Genomic DNA, 22,693 nt, shown 5'->3' with positions numbered 1-22,693 from the left:
AGGGACTGTCTGACTTCAAAACCCCTTCTGAGTTCCCTAAATTCACACTGAGATTATGAGAGACTGTCTTTCTCTCCCAACCCTCCATGGGCTCCCGCAATCTCAAAAGGCCATTATGAGCCACTCCCAAATGTGTGCTTCAATTATTTCACAAAAGAAAGACAAAGGGGCTTCCCTGGTGGCGCAGTGGTTGAGAATCCGTCTGCCAATGCAGGGGACACGGGTTCGAGCCCTGGTCTGGGAAGATCCCACATGCCTCGGAGCAACTGGGCCCGTGAGCCACAACTACTGAGCCTGCGCGTCTGGAGCCTGTGCTCCGCAACAAGAGAGGCCGCGATAGTGAGAGGCCCGCGCACCGCGATGAAGAGTGGCCCCCGCTCGCCGCAACTAGAGAAAGCCCTCGCACAGAAACGAAGACCCAACACAGCCAAAAATAAATAAATAAATTAAGTAAGTAAAATAAATAAATAAAAGAAAGACAAAAATAACAGACTATTGCCTGATCTCAGGGGCGTGATTACGTTCGGAGAAAGGAGGGGAAAGGGAACTTTTCTACAGAAGCACATCAGCCAGGAGCACGATTTAGACAAAAATGGAATTTAGAGACCTTATTTTTTATCCGACTGGCTAGCAAACATTTGTGCAATTTAAACCTTTTCAGAATCCACTCTGACAACCAAGTATCCAGGGGTCGACTCGGTCTGCTTCTTATCGCCACCAGACTGAAAACTCCACTTCCCCCTTCATAATCACTGCAGGCAATCAGCACCAACTGACCAATCAAACAAAGAAAATTGCAGGTTTGAAGCTTTAATTAAATCTATCTGGCACTATCTAATTAAAGAAAATCTTTACACTTCTACAGACTCCAAAATAGAAGGAACCCGCTCCTTTGGGGTTCTACAAATAATTAGTCATGTCGAGGTCTTCACCTAGCTTATGTTGGAGAGAGAAGCACAGCAGAGAGAAGACAGTCATTCCATTCTTCTGTCCTTTTTACCCCAGTTCAGGTAAATTCCAATATCGGTGGGGGGCAGGGAGCCGTGGAAGAGGAATCACATCTGTGGTAGTTTCCCTCTCTTCCACCGAGGCCCTTGAGGATGGATGGCTCTGTGTTCAGGCTGCCTTTCTCCCATTCCCCACTGCATCGCGGTCTAGATGGCTGGAGGACACTCACAAAGAGCAGGGATAAAAAGCTGAGAACTCGGCCACTTCTTGTTAACATGGCACTTATTTGCCATTCGGAAGCTCAGCTTTCTCCTCTGCAAAATGGGGCCAAAAAAGACACTTTGGGGATTGTTGAGAGAAGTAAATAACACAATGTGTCTGGGAAGCTTAAACAACCAGAGTTGGGAGAAGCATTACTAGGCACTCAAAGGTGGATGATTCCAAACCTGCCTTGGTTTGCAAGAACTCCTCTGGTCTTCATTCCTCCACCTACTCAGGGCCTTGACAGCCTTCTGGCTTTCTGCATTTATCTGTGGACAGGGATGTATTCCTGCTATGATTGAAATACAGTTGGACTCTTGGAGCCAGAATCTGTCACCTTTCCCCTTTGCTGTGTAGGGGTTACATAAGCCTAAGATCCACCTTGTCTGTGAGGTGTGGCTGCAGGACTTTGAAGACGAGAGAAGTTGAATGTGCCTCTACCGATTGGCCAGGGGATCACAAAGCCCCCGGATCACTCGTTGAGAGCCCTTTGGGATGAAATAATCAAATTGGAAAGGTGGAGCCAAAGGTATACACTTCCTTCCTTGATAAGGCTGCTTGATAAGACCACCACTACTTAAGGGATGAGTGGCCATGGTCATGGGGAAGACCAAATCAGGAGGGGACAGGGAAGACCTTCCAAGGCGCAGAGGAGCCTGCTGATATAAACCTTTGGGTGGGATTGAAGACACTGCCCTGCCAGCCTCCATGATGCTCAAGGGCAATGTGAGGTGCTATGACATCACCAGCCAGACCAGTCTACACTGTCTTCACTGCCTTCATCACATTACCCTGGGGGCCTGAGTCAGTGCAGCTCTGGGAGACAGATACCATAATGTGTGCCTGGGTGTCTATCATGTCATCTGAAGCTACCAATGAATATATGTTTCCACTCCCTTAAATCTCCATAATAAAGCCTGCTGGGCCCTGAGAAAGGAAACACATGTAAGACACACAACCCAACACAACAGGTGTCATAAAGCCAACTAAAGATAGGTGGAGACACCAAACTCACCTTGTTTCAGGTTTTTTACTCCAAAGTCACTTTCTTAGTGACAGTTTCCTTGGCCATCCTATTGAAATCTCACCCCTTGCACTTCATTCTTTCCCTGATGTGTATGTTCTTCATAGTGCTTATCTAAGTAACTTTCCAGATGAGTGGAAACTGTAAGGCTAAAGGCAAAAACAACTGCACATGATCACTGTACTCTAGTTGAAAAGTTATTTTCCAAGGGGTACGGGTTAACAATTCTGATACCACTCTACATCCTGGAATTGAACAATTCAGTCAATGGATGGCAGATGGTGGGAGCCAGGTGTCTCACTGTTGGAGTGGAAGTTTCCAGCTAAGTACGGGGAGGAGGCTAGAATGTTCCACGTGGTACTGGATTAGAGTTGGAGACTTCAATATGAACTCGTGTTTAGCTGAACACAGATACACATGATACATATAAAAATATTTATAGATATGTGTATACACATGAGTTAGTATACATACACATATTTCCTTGCTCTGTCAGCTGAGAGGGCCTAGAAGCAATGATACCTCAATAGTAATGAGCACACCCAGGGCCAGATCTTGGTTTCTAACACCATTTCCCAATTAAAGGATGTAAAGCTCATTTCTCCAAAGAGCTCTGGTGAAACAATAACAGTCACAACAATAACATCAATGACAAAAGCTCACAATGCTAGGGAACTGTCAAAGAAAACAGGAGAAGCCAACTAAAAGAGTCCCCAGTGGCCAAAGCTTTCCAGTTTGAGCAACAAAATAAACAAACTAGTATTGAATTTTAACCCAAAGTATAAAATAAATATCCATGAATCCACTGATATAAATAAATTAGTAAGCAGAGGAAAATAGATCTCTCCTACAGAAGAATTCCAAATAATTTATGTAGCTACTCTGCCCTCAAGATGAAGCATGACTCTCTACTCTGTAGGTGTGAGCTACACATAGGGACTTCCTTCCAAAGAGGACAGTATGGAGTGGGCAGTAACTTTACAGTGGAGAAGCCTGACATACATGAACTCAATCAGGTGATCAAAGCCAACATCAACAGAGACAAGTCATGTTGATGGTATGTAACCTTGAGATGATGTGATGAAAATGTGACCTTCCTTCGAAAACACATTACTCCAGTCTAATCATGAGAAGAACATCAGACAAATCCCAACTGAAGGACATTCAACACAACACCTGACCAGTACTCCTCAAAACTGTCAATCATCAAAAACAAGGGAAGCCTGCAAAACTGTCACAGTCAAAAGAGCCTAAGGAGGCAGAAGGACTAAACATTATGTGGTTTCCTGGATGCGATCCTAGAACAGAACAAGAATGTTAGGTAAAAACCGATAACTAATTAATGAGGAAATCTGAATAAAATATGGACTTTAGTTAATAATAATAAATCAATAGTCGTTCATTAATTGTGACAAAAGTACCATACAATGTAAGATGTTAAGAATAGGGGAATCTCGGTGAGGGGTATTATATAGGAATTCTCTGTCCCATCTTCATAACTTCTCTATAAATCTCAAACGAGTTCTATTTATTTTAAAAGATTATTCTTTAAAAAACAAAAAAAGAGAAGATCCCTCTAGCTCTGGTATGAAGGACAGACTGAAGGTGACAAAGGCCAGAGCAGGGAAACCAAGAAGGAGGCTGCTGTGATAATCAAGGCAAAAGATGATGGTAGCCTGGACCACAGTGGTGGCAGTGGAGGGATTTGGAAGGGATGAGCTTTGGAGAGGAAGCAATGACAAGATGACTAACATTTACCCGGTGCTTACTGTGTGTCTAACATCTTCTACACACTTTATGCCTTGTAGGGTAGTTGAATCTTCACAACTTCCCTACAGGGTAGGTACTACTCTAATCCCAACTTTGTTGACATAGAAACTGATTCTCAGAGACAAGTGACTCCCTCAGCATCACACAGCAAGTAAGAAGCAGAGGCAGGCTGGCTCCAAAGCCCCTCTCTTAACCACCACCCCACATGTGTGCTCAGCCGGGGCAGCAGGAGATGTGAGAGAGAAGGATTATAATGAGAACCACGTTTTGTTGCCAAGAAGAATCCACCAGAAGTCAGGAGCACACACACACACACAAAAAGTTGCTTTAAAAAATATTGTACTTTATGGGTCAATGGCCTAATTTTTAGGCACCAGGGCCAGACTGTCCAGGAGCTTCACCTCCCCAAAAGCAAACAAAAACAAGCGTCAAGTCTGGAAAGCTAATGGACTCTGCTATCTAGAATCCTCACCTACATCTAGGTCCTAAATGCCAAGACTCGGAGTTTGCAATAACCAAGGAAGCACTAGCTACAGTGATAGACAAACCCTGGACTCTCAGAGGTCCAAGTGTGTATACAAGTTCGTGTCTCACTTATGTAAAATCCAGTCAATCTGCAGCAGTCGGGGGAGGGGGTGGCTTCTACTTCATATGGCCAACCAGGCATCCAGGCTTCTTATATCTCCTGTTTCCAGGGAAAGAGATGGCGCAGGTTGCAAGGGAGCTTTTCTGGGCCATGCCTGGGAGGGGTGTACATTACTTCATTCACTTTATACTGACCACTAAGTCACACAGCTCCACCTCGATGCAAAGGAGGCTGAGAAATATTGACCCAGGCTGGGCAGCTGCTTCCCACAGACAACGCTGCCCTGCGGAAGAGAAGCAAGAATGATGGTGGACAGTTAGCCTTCTCTGACACACTGCTTAACAGGCCACTGGGAAATAAACCCTTATGCCAAAGACAAATGGGGAAATTGTTGAAAAAGCCAAGAGCGGTTCCTGAATATGGCAGAAACAGTCCAAGAAGATCAGGAGTATTTTATAGCCCTTCTACATACACCTCCAGCAACACTTAATCACACAATTTCAGAGCTGGAAGAAGCTTTGGAGTTCTCCTAGATGTAAGTGCTCAGTTTATAAATCAGGAAAATTCAGCTGGCCCTGAGAAGGGATGGGATTTGGTGACAGTCACAAGTACACCAGTGGCCACACCTGGGCCAGAACCCAGGTCTCCTTGCCCCAGTCCTGTTTCCTGGCACCACAGCTGGTGGCAGCTCAGACCCACCCAAGGAAGCAGTAACTTGGCTCTCTGTTCACTTAAAAGCTGAATATTGGTTTTCTTTTATACTTACTTAAACTCTAAGGGAACGAGGAGCTCAGTACTTGGGAGGTGTTTATTCGGGTACCATTTCTGCTGACAACTGGAATAAATGCTAAAATTACAGGTTCCAAACCTGCCTCTACCCTGAGGACAACATCCCTGGGTTACCAGGGTCCCTTGCGCCTTGATTTCTGCTGCCCCAAAGGTTCAGGGAATGAGTCGAGGATAAAGAAAGGGATACACTCCTATCTCAGCAACACACCTGTCGGCCATCACTTGCAAGAAAGGGGCAGATGAGAGTCAAGGGGAAGCCAACTCCATTCTGGGGTAATGTCGCACCTTTGACAACACCTGGTGACACGGTGGGCAGGACCGATCATGGGGAGGGATGTAGGCAACACAGCCTTTTGGCCCAAGACTCAGGCTCCGTGGGGCCTTACATTTTGGCCGCTATTAAATGGCAGACTTGGCGAATGAGCAACGTGAGGCTTTGTCACAAAAATTGACTTTGACCTTGAACCACAGGGTCCCACTGTGAAGGGAGAGATCGCTCAGGACCCCGACACTGCTGCCCACCTGGCTTTGTATATCACCGGCTGCCAACCCCTGCCCCACCACGTCTGCCCAAACCCACTCTTTGGCATTAGATGATGGAGCACATGGCCGCCCGTGGGTCACTGCAGTTGGCTTCCCGAGCCCCAAGCTGGGCAGACCCTGCTCCCTCCCTTCTGCAGCCCCCTTCAGACCTGGTGTGGTTGGGCCGACCTGTGTCAAAATGGGCGTTTGAATACAGCTCGCCCAAGGCACGCAGCCTCTTGGAGACTCAGTATTTTCTCGCGATAAAGATGGAGGTGATAATTCTTATGTCTGGGAAAACTGTGAAGATTGAATGAGATGTGGGACATCAAGCTCTTGGCACACAACAGGTAAATATTTATTCCAACCCCCTGACCCTCCTCTATGTCCATTTAAGTCATCAGAACTCATCGTTCAGGGGATAAACAGAATGGTTCCCCCAAATGTCCTACAGTGTTTCTGGGCCCAGTATTGTCCCCAGATGCTCTGGGCCCACAGTAGGGGTCAGTGATCTCACTGGGGATCTCTGCAGGTCTCCCAAAGCTTGCCTGGGGAAAGGTCATGAACAAAGCCGACTACGGCAACCCAGAAAGACAGGCTGCTGCCCTGACCCTGCAGCCCCGTCCGGCTACATCCGCAGGCCTTGGCCTCTGCACACTTCAGCTGACTCCTTATTAATCAGAGATAAATTTCCCGATTACATACGAAGCTCCTACCAACAGGTTTGCCTCCAGATGGCAAATTTGCCTGCATTTAGGATGAATCAAACATATTTACTTTTCAGATGTTAGCGGTTTAATAAAATCCATAATGCCTCTGGCCTCAAGCCCTCTTCCTATTAATTATTAAACCCTTGTGTGTTTCGAGGGTAATTGAATCCATGTTTCTAATTAGTTTACACTTAATTCATCAGAACAATTTTTAAAGGGCTGATGGATGTCCCAATAAGCCTCATGGGCAGTTTAATGAATCTTTATTTAAAAAGAAATTGGACACACACCAAACTGTTAACAGTGGTTACCTCCAGGGAGCCGAATTGGAACAAGGGCCTGGGAAGGAGGAACTTGTGTTTTTTCACTCTATACATTGCTGCACTGCTTGACTTTTTAAAAAAATACTGAGTTCCCATTACTTTTACCATTTTAAAGAAACAGCTTGAAAAGGAAAATGGCATGAATTTTTTAAAAGCGAAATGGAGTGAATGCAAATGAGTCCCAAGCAGTCAGAAGGCATTTTGGACCGGAGAAGGAAGCCTGGTTTCTGGTTCTAGGAGACCCATGGTCTTCTCCTCCACTAGTCACTTAGTATCTAAGAGACCTCAGCCGCTTACTCAACCTCTGCAAAGAAAATTAATACTACCCATCTCATGGGGCTGTTGTTGAATTATGACATAACACGTGTTAATGCCTGTTTAGGACCTTTTGGTGTGTCCGCACTTCCCTTAAGATACGTGCGAGCTCCCCAGCATGGCATACAGGGCCCCCTGCACCTCGCCTTTCTCTCGCTTTTGCCCTGACCTGCGCACACACTATTCTCTTGGCTTGAAACACTCTCCCAGCCCCTCCTTCCACGCCCTATCAGGGATCCCTTCCTCCAGAGAGCATTCATTCATTCATTCCATAAATATTTTGTTGAGCGCCTCCTATGGGCCAGGCCCTGAAGATGCAGTGGAGAATAAAACAGTCAAGGAGCCTACAGTCTTGTGAGGGAGATGGGCAGAAATCCAAGAATCACACACACGCACACGTAAAGCCACGAAGGACAGATGCACAGTAATCTCAGGGGTATCACAGGAGGGTGTGACCAGGTTGAGAAGTAGGGGTGTCTCAGAGGATTCCCCGGGTGAGAAAGTGCAAGTGAGTTGACATATAAAAAATGAGGGAGCGGTAACTAAGCAAAGGGGCAGATGGAGGGACAGCATCCCAGGCCCACAGATCAACATCTACAAATATCTCCCCAAGACTAGGTCAGGTTCCTCAGTCATGCCTCCTGGACTACCTTCACCTGCTTATTTATGTTTCCCTAAAAAGACTATAAGTTCCTTGAAAACAGAGGCTGTCTTGTTAACTGTTGTATCCCCAACACTAGGCATTCAATAAATGTTGAATACATGACAATGAGTGAATGAATGAATGAATGAATGAATATGTCTAGCACGGTGGCTGGCCCACAAGAGGTGCTTGGTGTCATCACTTCTTTTTCCTTTCTAGTATCCTCCCTCTGTTTCAATCCTAAACAGGAATGCTCCCTCATCCCCATGGGTCCTTCCAGCCACCTCCTGACCACAAGAGCACATTCTCAAGGCACTCTGGGGAAAGGATCCTCCAAGGACAATCCTATTGAGGTGTAAGGCACACTTTTTAAGGAATCCAACAAGCAGGTCCTTTAGGGGCCCCTGCTGCAATACACAGTCATAAGAAGACAGTAAATCTGACAAATTTGTAGGTTTTTTACAACTTCCAAACAGGTGTCTAATGCCAGTTGAGTGAAATCTGCAACCAGCCCCAAATGACTAAAACTGCATTCCACCTTAGGCTGATAAATGTGTATTGCCAGCAATGGAGGGAACCAGTCGCAGTGTTTCCCATAACTTGAGCCCAAATGTCTCAATTAAGGGATGCTTAGCTGTGCTTAACTGGTGCGGTTATCACCAGTGCCCTATAAACCCTCCAATACACAGTGATGTCGTTTATTAGCAGCATCGCCATAGATTATGTTTGCTCGCGTTCCATTAGAAAGCTTCATCCCACATTAAACTGCAATGCAATAGGATGTTTGCCAGCACGGAAAGGCCACCTAATTGTGCAAAAGCAGAGATGTGGGGATTGTTTCAGTAATTCATCCAGGCAGGGCTGACACTGCATTATCTGGGGGGCTCTTTGTTCTTTTCTTGCTAATTTCCAAACTCCTACAGGCTCCCCAGCCTTCAGGACCAGCTCCTACTCCCATTTCCCACCCTGATCCATTATGAGAAGAATCTGATCAGCTTCTATTGTAAATTTAATTTCAAGCAGCCAAACGCTGCCTTCTGGCACCCTGGGATGTTGCTGCTTATGAATAGCTCTAGATGAAATGCGAGATGCTCTCAAGAAGGTGGCTGTGAACTCCTGGTGGAGAAAGGGAGTTGTTGGGAGATGAATGGCATCTGCATATAGAACAAGCCGTGTGCAGTGTGCCTACTGGCACCTCTTCTTTAACGATGCCAGGTGCAGCTGTCAGTACATAGCATCACTGAGAGCTCCCCATTTTGCACAGGAGGAAACTGAAGCTCAGATGGGTTGACTCACTTGTCCAAGGTCACTGACACAGAAGTAGGATTAGCACACAGGTATGTCTGATGCTGAAGGCCTTAACTCCCCCTTAATCACCTACCTCGGGATTTCTCAACCTCAGCACCATTGGCATTTGTTGCAGCTGTCTTGTGCATGGTAGGACACTTAGCAGCATCCCTGGCCTTGATCCACTAGATGCCAGGGCCCCTCTCCAGTTGTGACAACCAAAAATGTCTCCAGACATTGCCAAATGTCCCCTTGGGGTCAAAATCACCTTCATTTGAAAACCACTGCTCTACCTCATGTCATATAAATGTATTGGGTTTGTGTGTGTGTGTGTGTGTGTGTGTGTGTGTGTGTCTTTTTGCTTAATTGTGTTTTCTAATTTTTTTTCTACCAACATACAAGTATTTTTTTTGTTTATATCTCATTACAGTTCAAAGCAGTTTACACACACTATTTAATGTAATCCTTACCAACCAACCTATGGGGTAGATACTGATACATCCACTTCATGGATGAAGATACTGAGGATAAGAGTCAAAGTGACCTGTCTACGCCAAGCAGCTAGCGAGGAGCTGGAACTCATGCCTTGCAGGTGCAAGATGTATATTTCACCGCATGGCTCAGCCACAGCCACACGTGGTAGAAGGCTTGACTCCCAGCCTCCAGGAGCTTAGAATCTAACCAAGAGGGAAGCTTGTTGCTCACACCACCACCCATGAGCTAGCAGCTGGAGAAAGATGAGTTTAAAGAGGGCTGAGGATCGGGGTGGGGAGGTGACTCCAGCCTTTTGCTGGAATGTATCCATAAATAAATTGAAAAGGACTGAAGGTAAAGGAAGAAAAGAGAAATGCATTAAAATGCTCAAAGAGCAGAATTACAAAACTTACGCCTGTCAAGTCTGAGACGAAAGCCCCAAGTGATGCAGAGAGAACCCCACTGCAGGCTTCTTGTCAGTCCGGCCCCACTGCTGGGCTACCGTGGGATGAGCAATGCCACCCACAACGAATGACTTCCCCTGAGCCCAGTCTCTTCTCGGATGTCCGTCCCCCACATCTGCAGCTCCCAGATCTAAAGAGTCTAATGGGCAGGCCACAGAGGAAGCGTCAAGACAGGCATAAAAGCGCTCCAGAGCGGTCTGAGTTCCTAAGAGCAAAAGGCCAGCAAAGATGCAAATAATGTTTATGGAGCAGCAGGGGATCCTAGGAGGCGGCTCATACACACAGCCCTGTGAGGTGGGTCAGTGTCACCTCCGTTTTATAGATGAGTCTCAGAGAAGCCAAATCTTGCACAGGTCATGGCGCAAATAAATGTAGAAGCCAGCTGGGTATAAATCTTGGCCTGTCACCACCGTACCCTCCTGTCTCACGGGAAAACACTGTGAGAGGAGGTGACCTACCTGTTCTGCTAGATGAATGAAGAAAAACATCAGTGCACAAAATACCCTGGGATGCCATGAGAACACATTTTCCTGGAGACTGCAATTCACGTCAGCCTGACCTAGCTTGTTTCCTGCTTCCAAGCCAGACAATGCGGAGCCATCCTCCACACCTTCCTTTTTCATACTCCCACTCTACAATCCCTATAAACCCACCCTTAATTCCAAGCACCACACTGTCCCATAACATCATACAAACCCACGCCATCTTCTCTCTTCATTATTCTAGCTCAGGTTACCTCCGTCTCTTGCCTGGCCTGGCAGTCACCAGTCTGGCCCCCTACCCTAACGCATTCTCCACACTGCAGCCAGACCACGCCAAAATCCTCTGCTTAAACGTCTTCATTAGAAGGACATCTACCAAACACCTACAGCCAACATCACACTTAATGGTGAAAGACTGAGTATTTTAAGATCAAGAAAGAGGTAAGGATGTCCACTCTCACCACTTCTATTCAATATTATATTGAATATTGAGTATAGTCAATATTCTATCCGCTGCAATTAAGCATAAACAAATAAATGGCATCAAGATTGAAAAAGAACAAAAACTGTTTTTATTCACATATATTTTTTAAAAACTATCAGAACTATTAATAAGAAGCTCAGCCAGGTCACGGGATACAAGATCAATATACAAACATCAATTGTATTTCTACATATTAGCAGTGAATCATCCAAAAATAAAATATAATGAAAAATAATTCTATTCATGACAGCAAATCAAAAAAGAATAAAAATCTTAAGAGAGATTTCCAGTTCAAGATGGAGAGCCAAGGCAACATGTTAAACGCACCTTCAACCTGACCTCCCAAGCTGTCATGGAAATAGTCTGAGGTATATAAAAAGAGAGACTATATATGTCCATGTGGGAAACTAGGAAAAAGAGACAGACACCTACATGCTACAAACACTAAGGAATTTCTACGAGATGCAGTGCTGGTGAGACCTGACTAAGAAAAAGGCTCACTAGACAGGATGCTGACAGAGAAATATAGCCTAAAATGTGTTCTCAAGAAGTAACTTTAACCACTAGTGGAATAAAAATCAGAGACGAGGCAAAGAACACTTGTGCTTAAAGATGGAGAAATGGAAATCATATAAGGAAGCTTAAAAACAGAAAGTATTAAATATTATACAAGGACAAATACATCAGTTATCACCAAAAATTGTGAGTGAATTAAACCTTTCTGTTAAAGAATAAAAACTCATGAAAGATTTAAAAACAAAACTCTAAACTATACATATAGAACAATGACATAGAAATATTAAAAATAGAGAAATTAGCAAAGATGGGTGATAAATGCAAACCTAAAAGATAATAAAAGTGGTAAAACTAGTATCAAAGTAGAATTTAAGGCAAAAAAAGGGGGATACATATAACTTTTATACTGGCAGAATTATAATTCACTCTGAAGATCTGATGTTTACAAATACTGACATACTGAAGAGAATAACATCAACATATATAAAGTAAAAACTTAGAAATAAAGGGAGAAAATGATAAAAATAATAGTGAAAATGTGAAAACAGTAAGTTGCTCATCCTTGACAAAAATCACTTAGACAATTAATAAGAAATTAGAAAAATTAAACAATACTAATAACATGACCTTGTTCACCCTTCCACCACAGAATACATGTTCTTTTCAAATACTCAGAACGTTTACCAAAAATGATCTTATACTGAGAAAAAAAGGCAACAAATTCTCCAAAATAGAAATCATAATCTGAACATAGTGCAGTACAACTAGATAATAACTTCTTAAGTATAAAAAAATATTACTTGGAAATTTTGAGGGAAAAAACCCTAGAGTCAAGGAAGGAACAAAACTGCAGTTAGAGCCTGCAATTAGAATTATTTATTCTAAAAATAACAACTATCCATCAAAATTTATGGCATATGGTCAACGTTGTACTTAGGGAAAAATGCCTCAATGATTTTAATATCAAACAAGAGGTAATGAAACTAATTCAATTCATGGAAACAGCAGAAGAGCAACGCCAGCCCAAGGTAAGTGGGAGGGAAGAATGAATAAAGATAAAAGCAGAAGTCAACAAGTCAGGTAACAGGAAAAGAATAAAACTGATAGCCCTAGAGTTGGGACTTTTAAAAGACCAATAAAATAGGCAAACTTCTGGCAAGACTAAATAAGTAAAAAGAAAGAAAATGCAAATGCGCGGGAGCAGATACAAGAAAGTGGACGTGATCCCAGATAGCGTGGAGGTGGAAATGCTGTATGGGAAAACTATATAATTCTGAAATGAACCAAAATGAGCACATCAGGCAGATGACAGGGATGAGGAGCCCGAGCAGGGATGACCTTGCGGAGGTACAAATCCCAGGAGCCTTCTCCTCAGACACGGCTGGTTGGCCAGAGTGGGCTGTGCCCTGGCTGGGAATACATCCAGGGACCCCCTGCCAGGACCACCTCCTTAGGTCCCAGAACCCCCACCCTTCCCAGCCAGAGCCATCCCACCTCTGGGGGTCTTCCACACTTCACTCTCAGAGCCAGAGAACCCAAACGTCAGAAGATAGAGCTTTGACCACACGTGCGTGGACCCTGCCTGAAGAGAAAAGAGAGCTGGAAGAACTTCAGGACGCAGAATAGGCCTCCAGTCATCTGCACCCCAACTAGCCGCCCCACTGGCCTGATCTGACTTTCTGTCTTTCAACATCCCTCAAGGGTCTGCGCCGGTGCCCCACCGATGGGGTCACCGGAGCTCGACATCTGATGGTGACCTCATCCAGTCTCCTGGTTTTAAGCACTAACCAGTCCCAGGCTCCCAACTTTATATCTCTAGCCCCGATGTCCTTGAACTCTAAACTCACATATTCAAGTCGAGGCCTGCCCCCTTCCCAATTAGCATGTCACCTCCTTGAAGATAGTAGCTTTGTTTTGCTCACTGCTGCATCCCCAGCACGCAGGCCAGTGTCTGGAACATAGTAGGTGCTCATGAAATATTTGCGGAATGAATAAGTGAAGAGCACTACAGTCCCTCCGCCCAAGTTTCACTGAACACCTACTGTGTGCCAATCCCTGTGGAATGTCCAGGGCAGACGGACAAGCCTGGTCTTGTCTAAGAGGAACCACTTAGTCAGGGGAGCCCCAGATGCCCATCCCAGCTGCACACATGGCAGCTCACCTCTGCACTGCCCTGAGAGGGCAGGGAGCAAGCAAGAAGAGGGCTGGCTCAGTCCTGGGAATGTTGTCTGTGACTCTGCTCCAAGAGCATCTTAAACAAAGCCTTGAGGACCCCGGGGTCCCCAGGGCTTGGCTGGTAAGCCATTAACCCTTTGTCTCCCTGGGAGCCCAAAGCGTATCTTGCAGGACCAGGACGAGTCTTGCAAGGGAGGCACGGCAGGCCACCAGGTCAACAAAACCTGGAGAGCTATGACTCTGGGGCCTTGATCTTTGCCCCCCCCCCCAAAGTCTGCTCTTCCTGCAGAGGTGGGAGCCTTCCTCCCTGTCTCCCTCCTTGATGTGAACTCTCCCCTTGGGAGGCAGCTCAGGAGCATGGGAAAGCAACCTCGTCCTCTCCATTGTTTCCTCTTCTATCAAGTGTGCTGCGGTTTAAAAAGTAGAAACTTCCCTAAATTCTCAATTCTGTACCCACAGCCAAAGCCATGCAAATGCAAGGCAAAATCCAACAAAGTATTGACGGTTTTCAAGTCGGGGATGCAAGACATAGTTGCTACTAGCCTTCAGTTCATATCTGCTGGGTCCAAGGGATATATTTCTGTGCGTGCAAAGAATATACACCAACAGATATGCACACATACACACATATGCATGCGAAATCAGTTGTAATAGAAAGACGTGAATTGCTCTGTATGTTTTCTATCTAGTCTTCCCAAATGTCCTACCAAAACTCCTGCCTACTGGGAACTTCTAAGCAGGAGAAAGGAACTGGGAAAGGTAAAGAAAGCAGAGGAGTTCAGGGCAGGCCTCATAAAAACAGAGGTCTGTGTTGATGACAATGCACCCTGCCTGGTTCTTCCTCTCAGCAAGCTTGGCTCAGGCCCAGCTGCTGGCCACGGGGAGGAGGGAGTGATACCTGGTTCGCAGGTTCTCTGGCTGGGGTGGCCCATCAAACACCGACAGGACGTCAAAGTCCTCCTCCAGGGCGAAGGACTGGAACACAAGCTGGATCCGGTGCTGGTCCTCCGCGGTGATGGTCCACGTGCAGTTGGCGTAATTGGGGTAGCCATACGGGAACCCCGGGCTCTCCACGGTGCCATTGGGACCCTGCAGTTGGAACGTGCAGTTCTGGCCTGGGAGAGAGAAAGGGAGCTGTTCAGTACGGCCAGAAGAACTCTGAGAATCTCCCAGAGAGATGGGAGCAGTGTGTTAGAGGATCATGAACCCCCTTTTCCAAGTGTTTCCTCTGGACCAGCCCATGCTCGGTGCAGAGGGAAGGAAGGTGGGCGACTGACACACTGAGTGCCAGCTTGCTTGTGCCGTGAGCTGTCCAGGTGATAAAATGGGCATCGTTGTACTCAAGCCTTAGAACAACCCTGTGAGGTAGGAAACAATGCTCCGAGTTTGAACTAAAAGGCCAGCAGACCAGGTGGAACTTCCTCTTTACAACATTAAATGCCAGACTGGTGATTTCAAATTTTCTCCATTTTCCACGGCCTCCTGACCCTCCAGGCTCCTCTTCTCAGCCCCAGCCCCCTCTTCCCATCTCCATAGAGAATAAAAGCCATCAGTGGGGATTCCGTTGTCTTCCCAATGCCAAATCCGTCTAGCCTGCCCCACACGGTCTTCCTTCCTCCTGCAGACCAACTAGCCCTCCTGCAATCTAAACATATCCCCTCCATGTGCCCTTTGGATCCCATCCCTCCCTAATCTTCAAGAACCTTATATACGTTTCTCTCTTATGTATGTTCCAAGTGTTCAATCATTTCCTCTTCACTGGAACTTTCCCATTTTAAATGTGCTCAAGACTCTCCTTAAAAAACCAACTCCCCATTCCACTTCTCTTCTCGCTCCGGCCTTGTCTCTCTCTTCCCCTTCTCAGCCAAAGTTTTAGAAAACACAATCTGTCTGTCCTTTCTGTCTCTATTTCCTTACTCCCAGCCCGTCAGTTCTGCCTTCTGGTCCTGTCAATCCACCCAAACAGGTCTAAGGTCACCGATGGGTCCAGCGGATATTGTTCAGTCCTCATTTTAACAGACCTCTCTCTCAGCTGCCTCTGACACTGTTGCCTCCTTTCTGGAATCACCCCTCCCAGGCCAGAGCATCTCAGACTACACTGCACATGAGCAGCGCCTGGGGACCTGGCTGACATTTAGATTCTGATGGACAGCACCTGGGAGGGGCCAGAGAGCCTGCTCGTTTACCTGGTGCCCTGCAGATGCAATGATGCTTTGAGCAGCCTGGTCCCCGGCTTCCTCCCATACCGCTCACTCTCCATCTTTCCTCCCATGGCTTTCTCTGGCTCCTTTCCAGGCTCAGTGTTGGGGCCTCTCCTCCTCTCTGTCTGGTCTAGAGGACCTCCCCACTTGTGCACTGATGACTCACAACTTCACAGTTCGGGCCAGACCTCTCTCTGAGCTCCAGACCTGACACCTCCTTTGGGACGTTCAGGCTCGTGATGTCCTCCACCCACCCTTTCCTGACACTTTCCTCTCCTTCACAGCCCCATGGACAACCGATCATCCTGTCTCTGTCTCTACTTCCCTCGACCCCACAGCATCTCTCCCCCAGACTGCCATAAAAACTACCTCCTAACTGGTCAACTGTGTTTACCCTGGTCCTTGCCAACACTACAGCTGGGGGTGTCTTTTCAAAACAGCAATCTGATCAGGTCGCCTCCCCTTTCCTCCACTGACATCAAACCTCCCATAGCTTGTCATTGCTCTTCAGTAAGGAAAAATCACTTGTAGACCTATGAGGGTCTCTGCATGGTTTGGCCCTTGGTGACCTCTTACCCTTGTGTCCACTAGCTTTCCAGCCAAACCCCACCCTTCTAAAGGACTTGAACAGACATTTTTCCAAAGAACATATATAAAAGGCCAACAGGTACATGAAAAGATGCTCAACATCGCTAGTCATTAAGGAAATGCAAATTAAAACCACAATGAGATATAACCTCATACCTGTTAGAATGGCCATCATCAAAAAGACAAGAGATAACAAATGCTGGCAGGGATGCAGAGAAAATGGAACTCTTGTGCACTGTTGGTGGGATTGTAAATTGGTGCAGCCACTGTTGAAAACAGTATGGAGGATCCTCAAAAAATTAAGAATAGAACTATCACATGATCCAGCAATTCCACTTCTGGGAATATATCCAAATGTAACAAAAACACTAACTCGAAAAGATATCTGCACCTCCATGTTCATAGAAGCATTATTTACAATAAACAAGACATGGAAACAACCTAAGTGTCCATCGATAGATGAATGGATAAATTAGTTGTGAGATACATACACACACACACACACACAAATATTATTCAGCCATAAAAAACAAGGAAATCCTACCATTTGCAACAGCATGAATGGACCTCGAAGGCATTATGCTAAGTGAAATAAGTCAGAGAAAAAAAGATAAATACTGTATGATATCACTTATACATGGAACCTGAACAAACAAAAAAAACCCCAAAAACAAACTCAAAGAAAAACAGATCAGACTTGTGGTTATCAGAGACAGGGGGTGGGGAAGGGGAATTGGAGGAAGGTGGTCAAAAGGTACAAACTTCCACTTGTAAAACAAATAAGTACTAGTGATGTAACACGCAACACGATGACTATCGCTAACACTGCTGTGTGATATACAGGTAAGTTGTTCGGAGAGTAGATCCTAAGAGTTCTCATCACAAAGAGAACATTTCTTCCTTTCTTCTTTTCTTTTTATTGTTTTTATATGAGATAATGGTTGTTAGCTGAGCCTATTGTGGCAATCATTTCACAATATACATAAATCAAACCATCATGCTGTATGTCTTAAATTTACACGGTGATATGTGCCACAGATGTATATCTGTCAGAAAAAAACACCCCGCCCTTCTCAGTCCTTTGTACTGGCCACACTCTCACTGCACAGCCACAGGGCCTTTGGGTATGCTGTTCTCTCTTCCTAGAATACTCTTCCCTCCCTCCTTGGCATATTTTTCTTTCAGATGTCTAGTCAACTGTCTCTCCTTGACTAGTTCAAACCCCCTATTATATGCTCTCATGATACCATCACCTCTCCTTGGTAGCACTTATCATAGAAGCAAATGTCCATGCTTCCATGTGATTAATTCATAAGTATCTGTTTTCTTGCCAGGCTGTAAGCTCTGTGAGAAGACAGACCATACTTGAGTTTTCCCATCTTTAAATCCATAGCCCAAGCTCAGTACCAGACACATGGTAAGTTCTCATTAATTTAATATAGTGCTTGTATTTAGTGAGTGTTTGGCTAGACACTCCTCTGAGAACTTTACATATATTAACTTGTTTAATCCTCACAACAGCCCTAGAAGGTGCATACTATTCATATCACCTCCATTTTTACAGATGAAGAACTAAGGCAAAGAGAAATTAAGGAAAGGGTCCAAGTCACCCCGTTACTCAGAGATGGGATTCAAAAGTAAGCAGTCCACTTCAGATCCACCTTAACTATGATGCTGATAAATTGACTCAACACTAATTTTTTTAAAGCCCACTTTAGGGATTAACTGACAAAGGACACTTAATCTCTAAAATGACTTTAATATTGAAAAATCTCTTTTAACAGAAAAGAGGGATAACACAAAGTATCGCATTTAAAGAAGAAAAAAAAAAAACTAAGGTCTTATGAATAAATGCTAAATGGGCATTTAATAAAATTAGACATGTAACCCTGATTAAAATAAGCATTTGGAAGTAGGAGAAAGAATATTTCCTTAGCATGATAGAGCATCTATTTTAAAACAATAACCTACATCCCACTTACGGTGAAATGCCTGATTAAGATCAGGAGTGAGATAGAAATGCTACTATCACCTCTGAGATTTCCCGCTTTATTGGAAGAGCTAATCCATGCGATGCAAGAAAAGAAATGAGAAAGGAGCAAGCAAAATTATGGTTTGCAGATGATACATTAATATACCCAGAAAACCCAGGAGAATCAATTAGGAAGCTATTAGAACTAATAAGAAATTTCAGTAAAGCAGCCAAACACAAAATAAGTATACAAAATCAATGACATTTCCATATGCAAGTGACAGATAAAAATATAAAGAAAAAAGGTCTTATTTATGATAACTACAAAATGAGTATAATAAATGGAAATAAACTTAATAAGAAATGGGCAGTCACTGTATAAAAATGACATTTAGAGAGGGATAAAAAATTTGAATGATTGGAGAGACATGTAATCTTGAGTGGAAGACTAACTTCTGAAAGGTTAATTTGGAATATTAACCTTTTGAAAAGTTAATTTATAAGCTTAATGCAATTCTGATCAAAAGCCCAATAGCCTGTTTTAAATTTAGTAAAAGGGTACCTAAGTTTAACTGGAAGAAACAGACAGTGGCAGACAATGGATATTTTTTGAAAAGGTAGAAACTGTAGTATTCTCATTCTACAAGATACTAAACAGAATCACCGAATGATGCTTTGAAAATAGTGTGGAGGTGGCCCAAGGCTGGACAGGTAGAAAATGACACAGTATTATAGCAATAGCTTTAAATAGACGTAAAAATTAAAATACATACAAGCATTAAAAATCAGTGAGAAAAGAAAAACATTTTGCAAGGTCAACTAATTAACTGCTTGAGAAAAGAATTAAGTTATCTTGTCAATTCACACCATATACTAAACTAAGTTCTTTAAAAAGTCAAAAAATAATTAGAAGAATATATACACAAATAATTATCTGACTGTGATTTTCTGAATGTAAAAGCTGTGGAAGATACTACAAGATTGATAGTTTATACAGAAAGTATGTGTAGGTCAAAAATAGAAACAAAATCAAAAGGCACACAAAAAGGTTAGGTAGAAAAGTATCAATAAAACAGTTAATACAGAAAGAACTATTACTAACCAGCAGGAAAACAACAAGCACTATAATTAAAAAGCTGGACAGGGTCTTGAATAAGTTAGTTCATAAAGGAAGACATAAGTGGCTCAGAACCCAGAAAAAATATTCAACTACAGTAATAAGGAAATAAAGCTCCTATCTCCACAACTTTTAAAGGAGCCCCCTGGTTCATGTTCCTGAACTTCACCTCACTGGCACTGGCACCAGATCTACTCAACTCATGTCTCTGAAATCTGTCTGGTGATGTCATTGCACCATGTCATTCACTCATTCATTCATTCATTCCTCTAGGTTAGACCCTGTGATGGGCCTTGGGGCCTGGATCATAGACCCAGACATAAGCAAATACTTCCACGTGGCAATACTGTGCTACAGGGCTGCACAGAACAATCCTGGAGTATAGACCCAACAGGGGTCACGCCTTGAGGACCACCCTCATTCGTGTCCTGGTCAACCACTGATCCCAACATTCACCACCATCCCCCAGCATCCCAACTGCTGTGTGGGTTTGCAGTTTCTGATTCAGAACCTGGGTATGAACAGCATCTCGTACTGCGGGGAAAGAAATCAGGGGGGCTCTAAACAGAGACCCTGGGAACACTTTCCGTGTACAGGGACAAGAAAGGTGACAGAGTAGGAGGCAGGAAGGCAGGCATAATGGTGGGAGGAGAACCAGAGTGCAGTTCCATACAGGAGAAGGGGACTCAGTGCAATGAGCACCACAGGGAGGCTAAGGTGAGGGTCTGGGATGAGGTCACTCGGTTTGATGTCTAAATGGTCCCTCTGGAAGTAAGGATGCTGAGAGTGGGAGCTCTGTCCTGGTTCCTGTTGCATCCCCAGTGCCGAGAATTCAATAAGTATTTGCAGAATGGATACACGAACTTCAGCAAAGACAGGTGGCATGTGACACGGGGGACAGAGCCCAGACTGTAAATAAGTAAAGGCAAGATTGGCTGGTGAGAAGGTAGAGGCCATTATATTTTAAACAGTAATGTATATATCTTCCTCCTTGCAGAAAATTTGGAAAATACAGGCAAGAATTAAAAAAAGAGGAAACACTACAATCTCGCCTTCCTCTCAGAGGCAACCGATGTTAATATTTTCTTTTTTTTCTAGATTTTTCCATGCATATTTCACATCGTTGAGATAATATTATATATATAATTTTGTGGGCTCTTTTTTCAATAAATTATTCTTCAGTTTTAAGTTGTAAAAGGCAATGTTACTTGTAATATACATGGCTATGCATACATGCAACACAAAGATGTATAAGGACAAACGGGTCCCCAATCTCTCTCCCTTCTACCCACTCCAAAGCTACCAAAGTTAACCGGCAGGTAACTCTCTCCTCTCCAACCTTCTCATCTCTCATGCAAACAAAGACACATTCCGGGAGAATTTTTATTATTTTTTTAAAAAAATGAAATTTTAGTTGCACTCATTTCTCTGCAACCTGCTTTCTCATTTAACAATACATCGGGGACACCTTCCAGGTCAGCAGAGCCATATCTAACTGATTTTTTTATATAAATGTGTAAAATTCCACAGCCTGGATATATCTCAATGTATTCAACCACTCCCCTGCTGATGGCCGTTCAGGTCATTTCTCGGTTTTCTGTTGCAACAATTCAGTAAACATGACAACATAAGCTCTCCCGCCCCAAGATACTGAATTCATAAACAGCATTTTAAATGGACGCGCCACATTCTAGTATATGGTTATACTAGAATTTACTCAACCATTCTCCTACTGTCAAGCATTTAAATTGTTTCTGGATATTTTTTTCTGTTATAAGTAAGACCTGGCCTCTTAGTAAGGTCTGGTGACAGCATGCTGGTCAGGGTGGTGGAAAATGCTTTTCCATGGCCAGAGTCCCAGACCGAGTGTTCACTTAAGTGGTAACTGCATCCAGCTTTGGTTTCTGGGGGGTGTACTGTCCATAGGAGGCTGGCTGATCTCTGTGGCAGGCGCTGTTGGAGATGGTTAGACAGGGTTGAAACCCGGACTCATTTGGAAGTCTCCCGGGAATCAAATGTTGGTTAGTGAGTTGAGAAAGTTATAATCCAGTATGGAGGTTCCTTAAAAAACTAAAAATAAAACTACCATATGACCCAGCAATCCCACTACTGGGCATATACCCGGAGAAAACCATAATTCAAAAAGACACATGCACCCCAATGTTCATTGCAGCACTATTTACAATAGCCAGGACATGGAAGCAACCTAAATGCCCATCGACAGATGAATGGATAAAGAAGATGCCCTCAATAACTTTAATTCCTCCCTTGAGGAACTATCTGATGAAATTTTGGGCTCATTTTCCACTGTGGTGTTTATCTTTTCTCACTGAGTCACATATTTATATCTTCTATGCATCACATGTGCTACATATACATTTGTAGTCGTTTTGGCCTTTTAATTTTATGATGACATACAAAGGTATCTAAATTTTATGTTCTTAAATATGCCATGAGTTCTTACTATTTTTCTTAATAATTTGTGCTAACTCTTTAGAGAATCAGGATTTCACTCTTTTGTCATATTTGCTGAAAATGTTGTTTTTCACCTGTTGTGTGCCTTTTGTTTCATTTAGATTTTTCATGTAGAATGAAATGTTTGGTTTTTACAGGCAGCCATCTTTACCTGTCTTTTTCTTGGTAATATTTTTTTTCCTTCATTGACGTTTAGAAAGATTTCTTTCTGGCTTCTCATCCTACTCAACACAGCAGCCGAAGTCCTTGCCACATCTCAGAAGCCCTACCTGAACGGACACCTCGCTGCCCCTGACCTTCTCTCCTGTCGCTCATCCCTTCATACCTGTGATGGGTCATGATACCTAAGCCCATCCCATGCCCGCCTTGGGACCCTGCACTTGCTCGACCTCAAGCCCAGAAAGCTCTTCCCCAAGAGCTGTGTGACCCACTCCCTCACTTCCTTCTGCCTGAGTCAAGTAACACCACCTCACAGCCCACCCTAAATGAAATCCAAGCCTCCCTCCTCTCACGCCAGCCCTCCAGGTTCCTGCTTTATTTTTTCCACAGCACTGAGCATCCTCTGAC

General features: G+C 44.1%; 1 protein-coding gene across 6 annotated transcripts in view; it reads right to left on the bottom strand.

Annotated features, from left to right (window-relative positions):
• The window catches only part of CSMD2 (CUB and Sushi multiple domains 2), a 661,810-nt gene that overhangs the window by 584,909 nt on the left and 54,208 nt on the right, over nucleotides 1–22,693 (bottom strand). For all 6 annotated transcript variants that reach the window (XM_061184511.1, XM_061184512.1, XM_061184513.1 and 3 more), the window contains exon 2: nucleotides 14,672–14,888. In XM_061184511.1, the coding sequence (XP_061040494.1) occupies nucleotides 14,672–14,888 (217 nt within the window). The remainder of the gene's footprint in view (nucleotides 1–14,671; nucleotides 14,889–22,693) is intronic.

The sequence above is a fragment of the Eubalaena glacialis genome, chromosome 3 (genome assembly GCF_028564815.1).
Source record: "Eubalaena glacialis isolate mEubGla1 chromosome 3, mEubGla1.1.hap2.+ XY, whole genome shotgun sequence".
Taxonomy (NCBI): domain Eukaryota; kingdom Metazoa; phylum Chordata; class Mammalia; order Artiodactyla; family Balaenidae; genus Eubalaena; species Eubalaena glacialis.
Note: the sequence above shows the minus strand (reverse complement) of the source record. Positions and strands in the feature narration are given on the sequence as shown.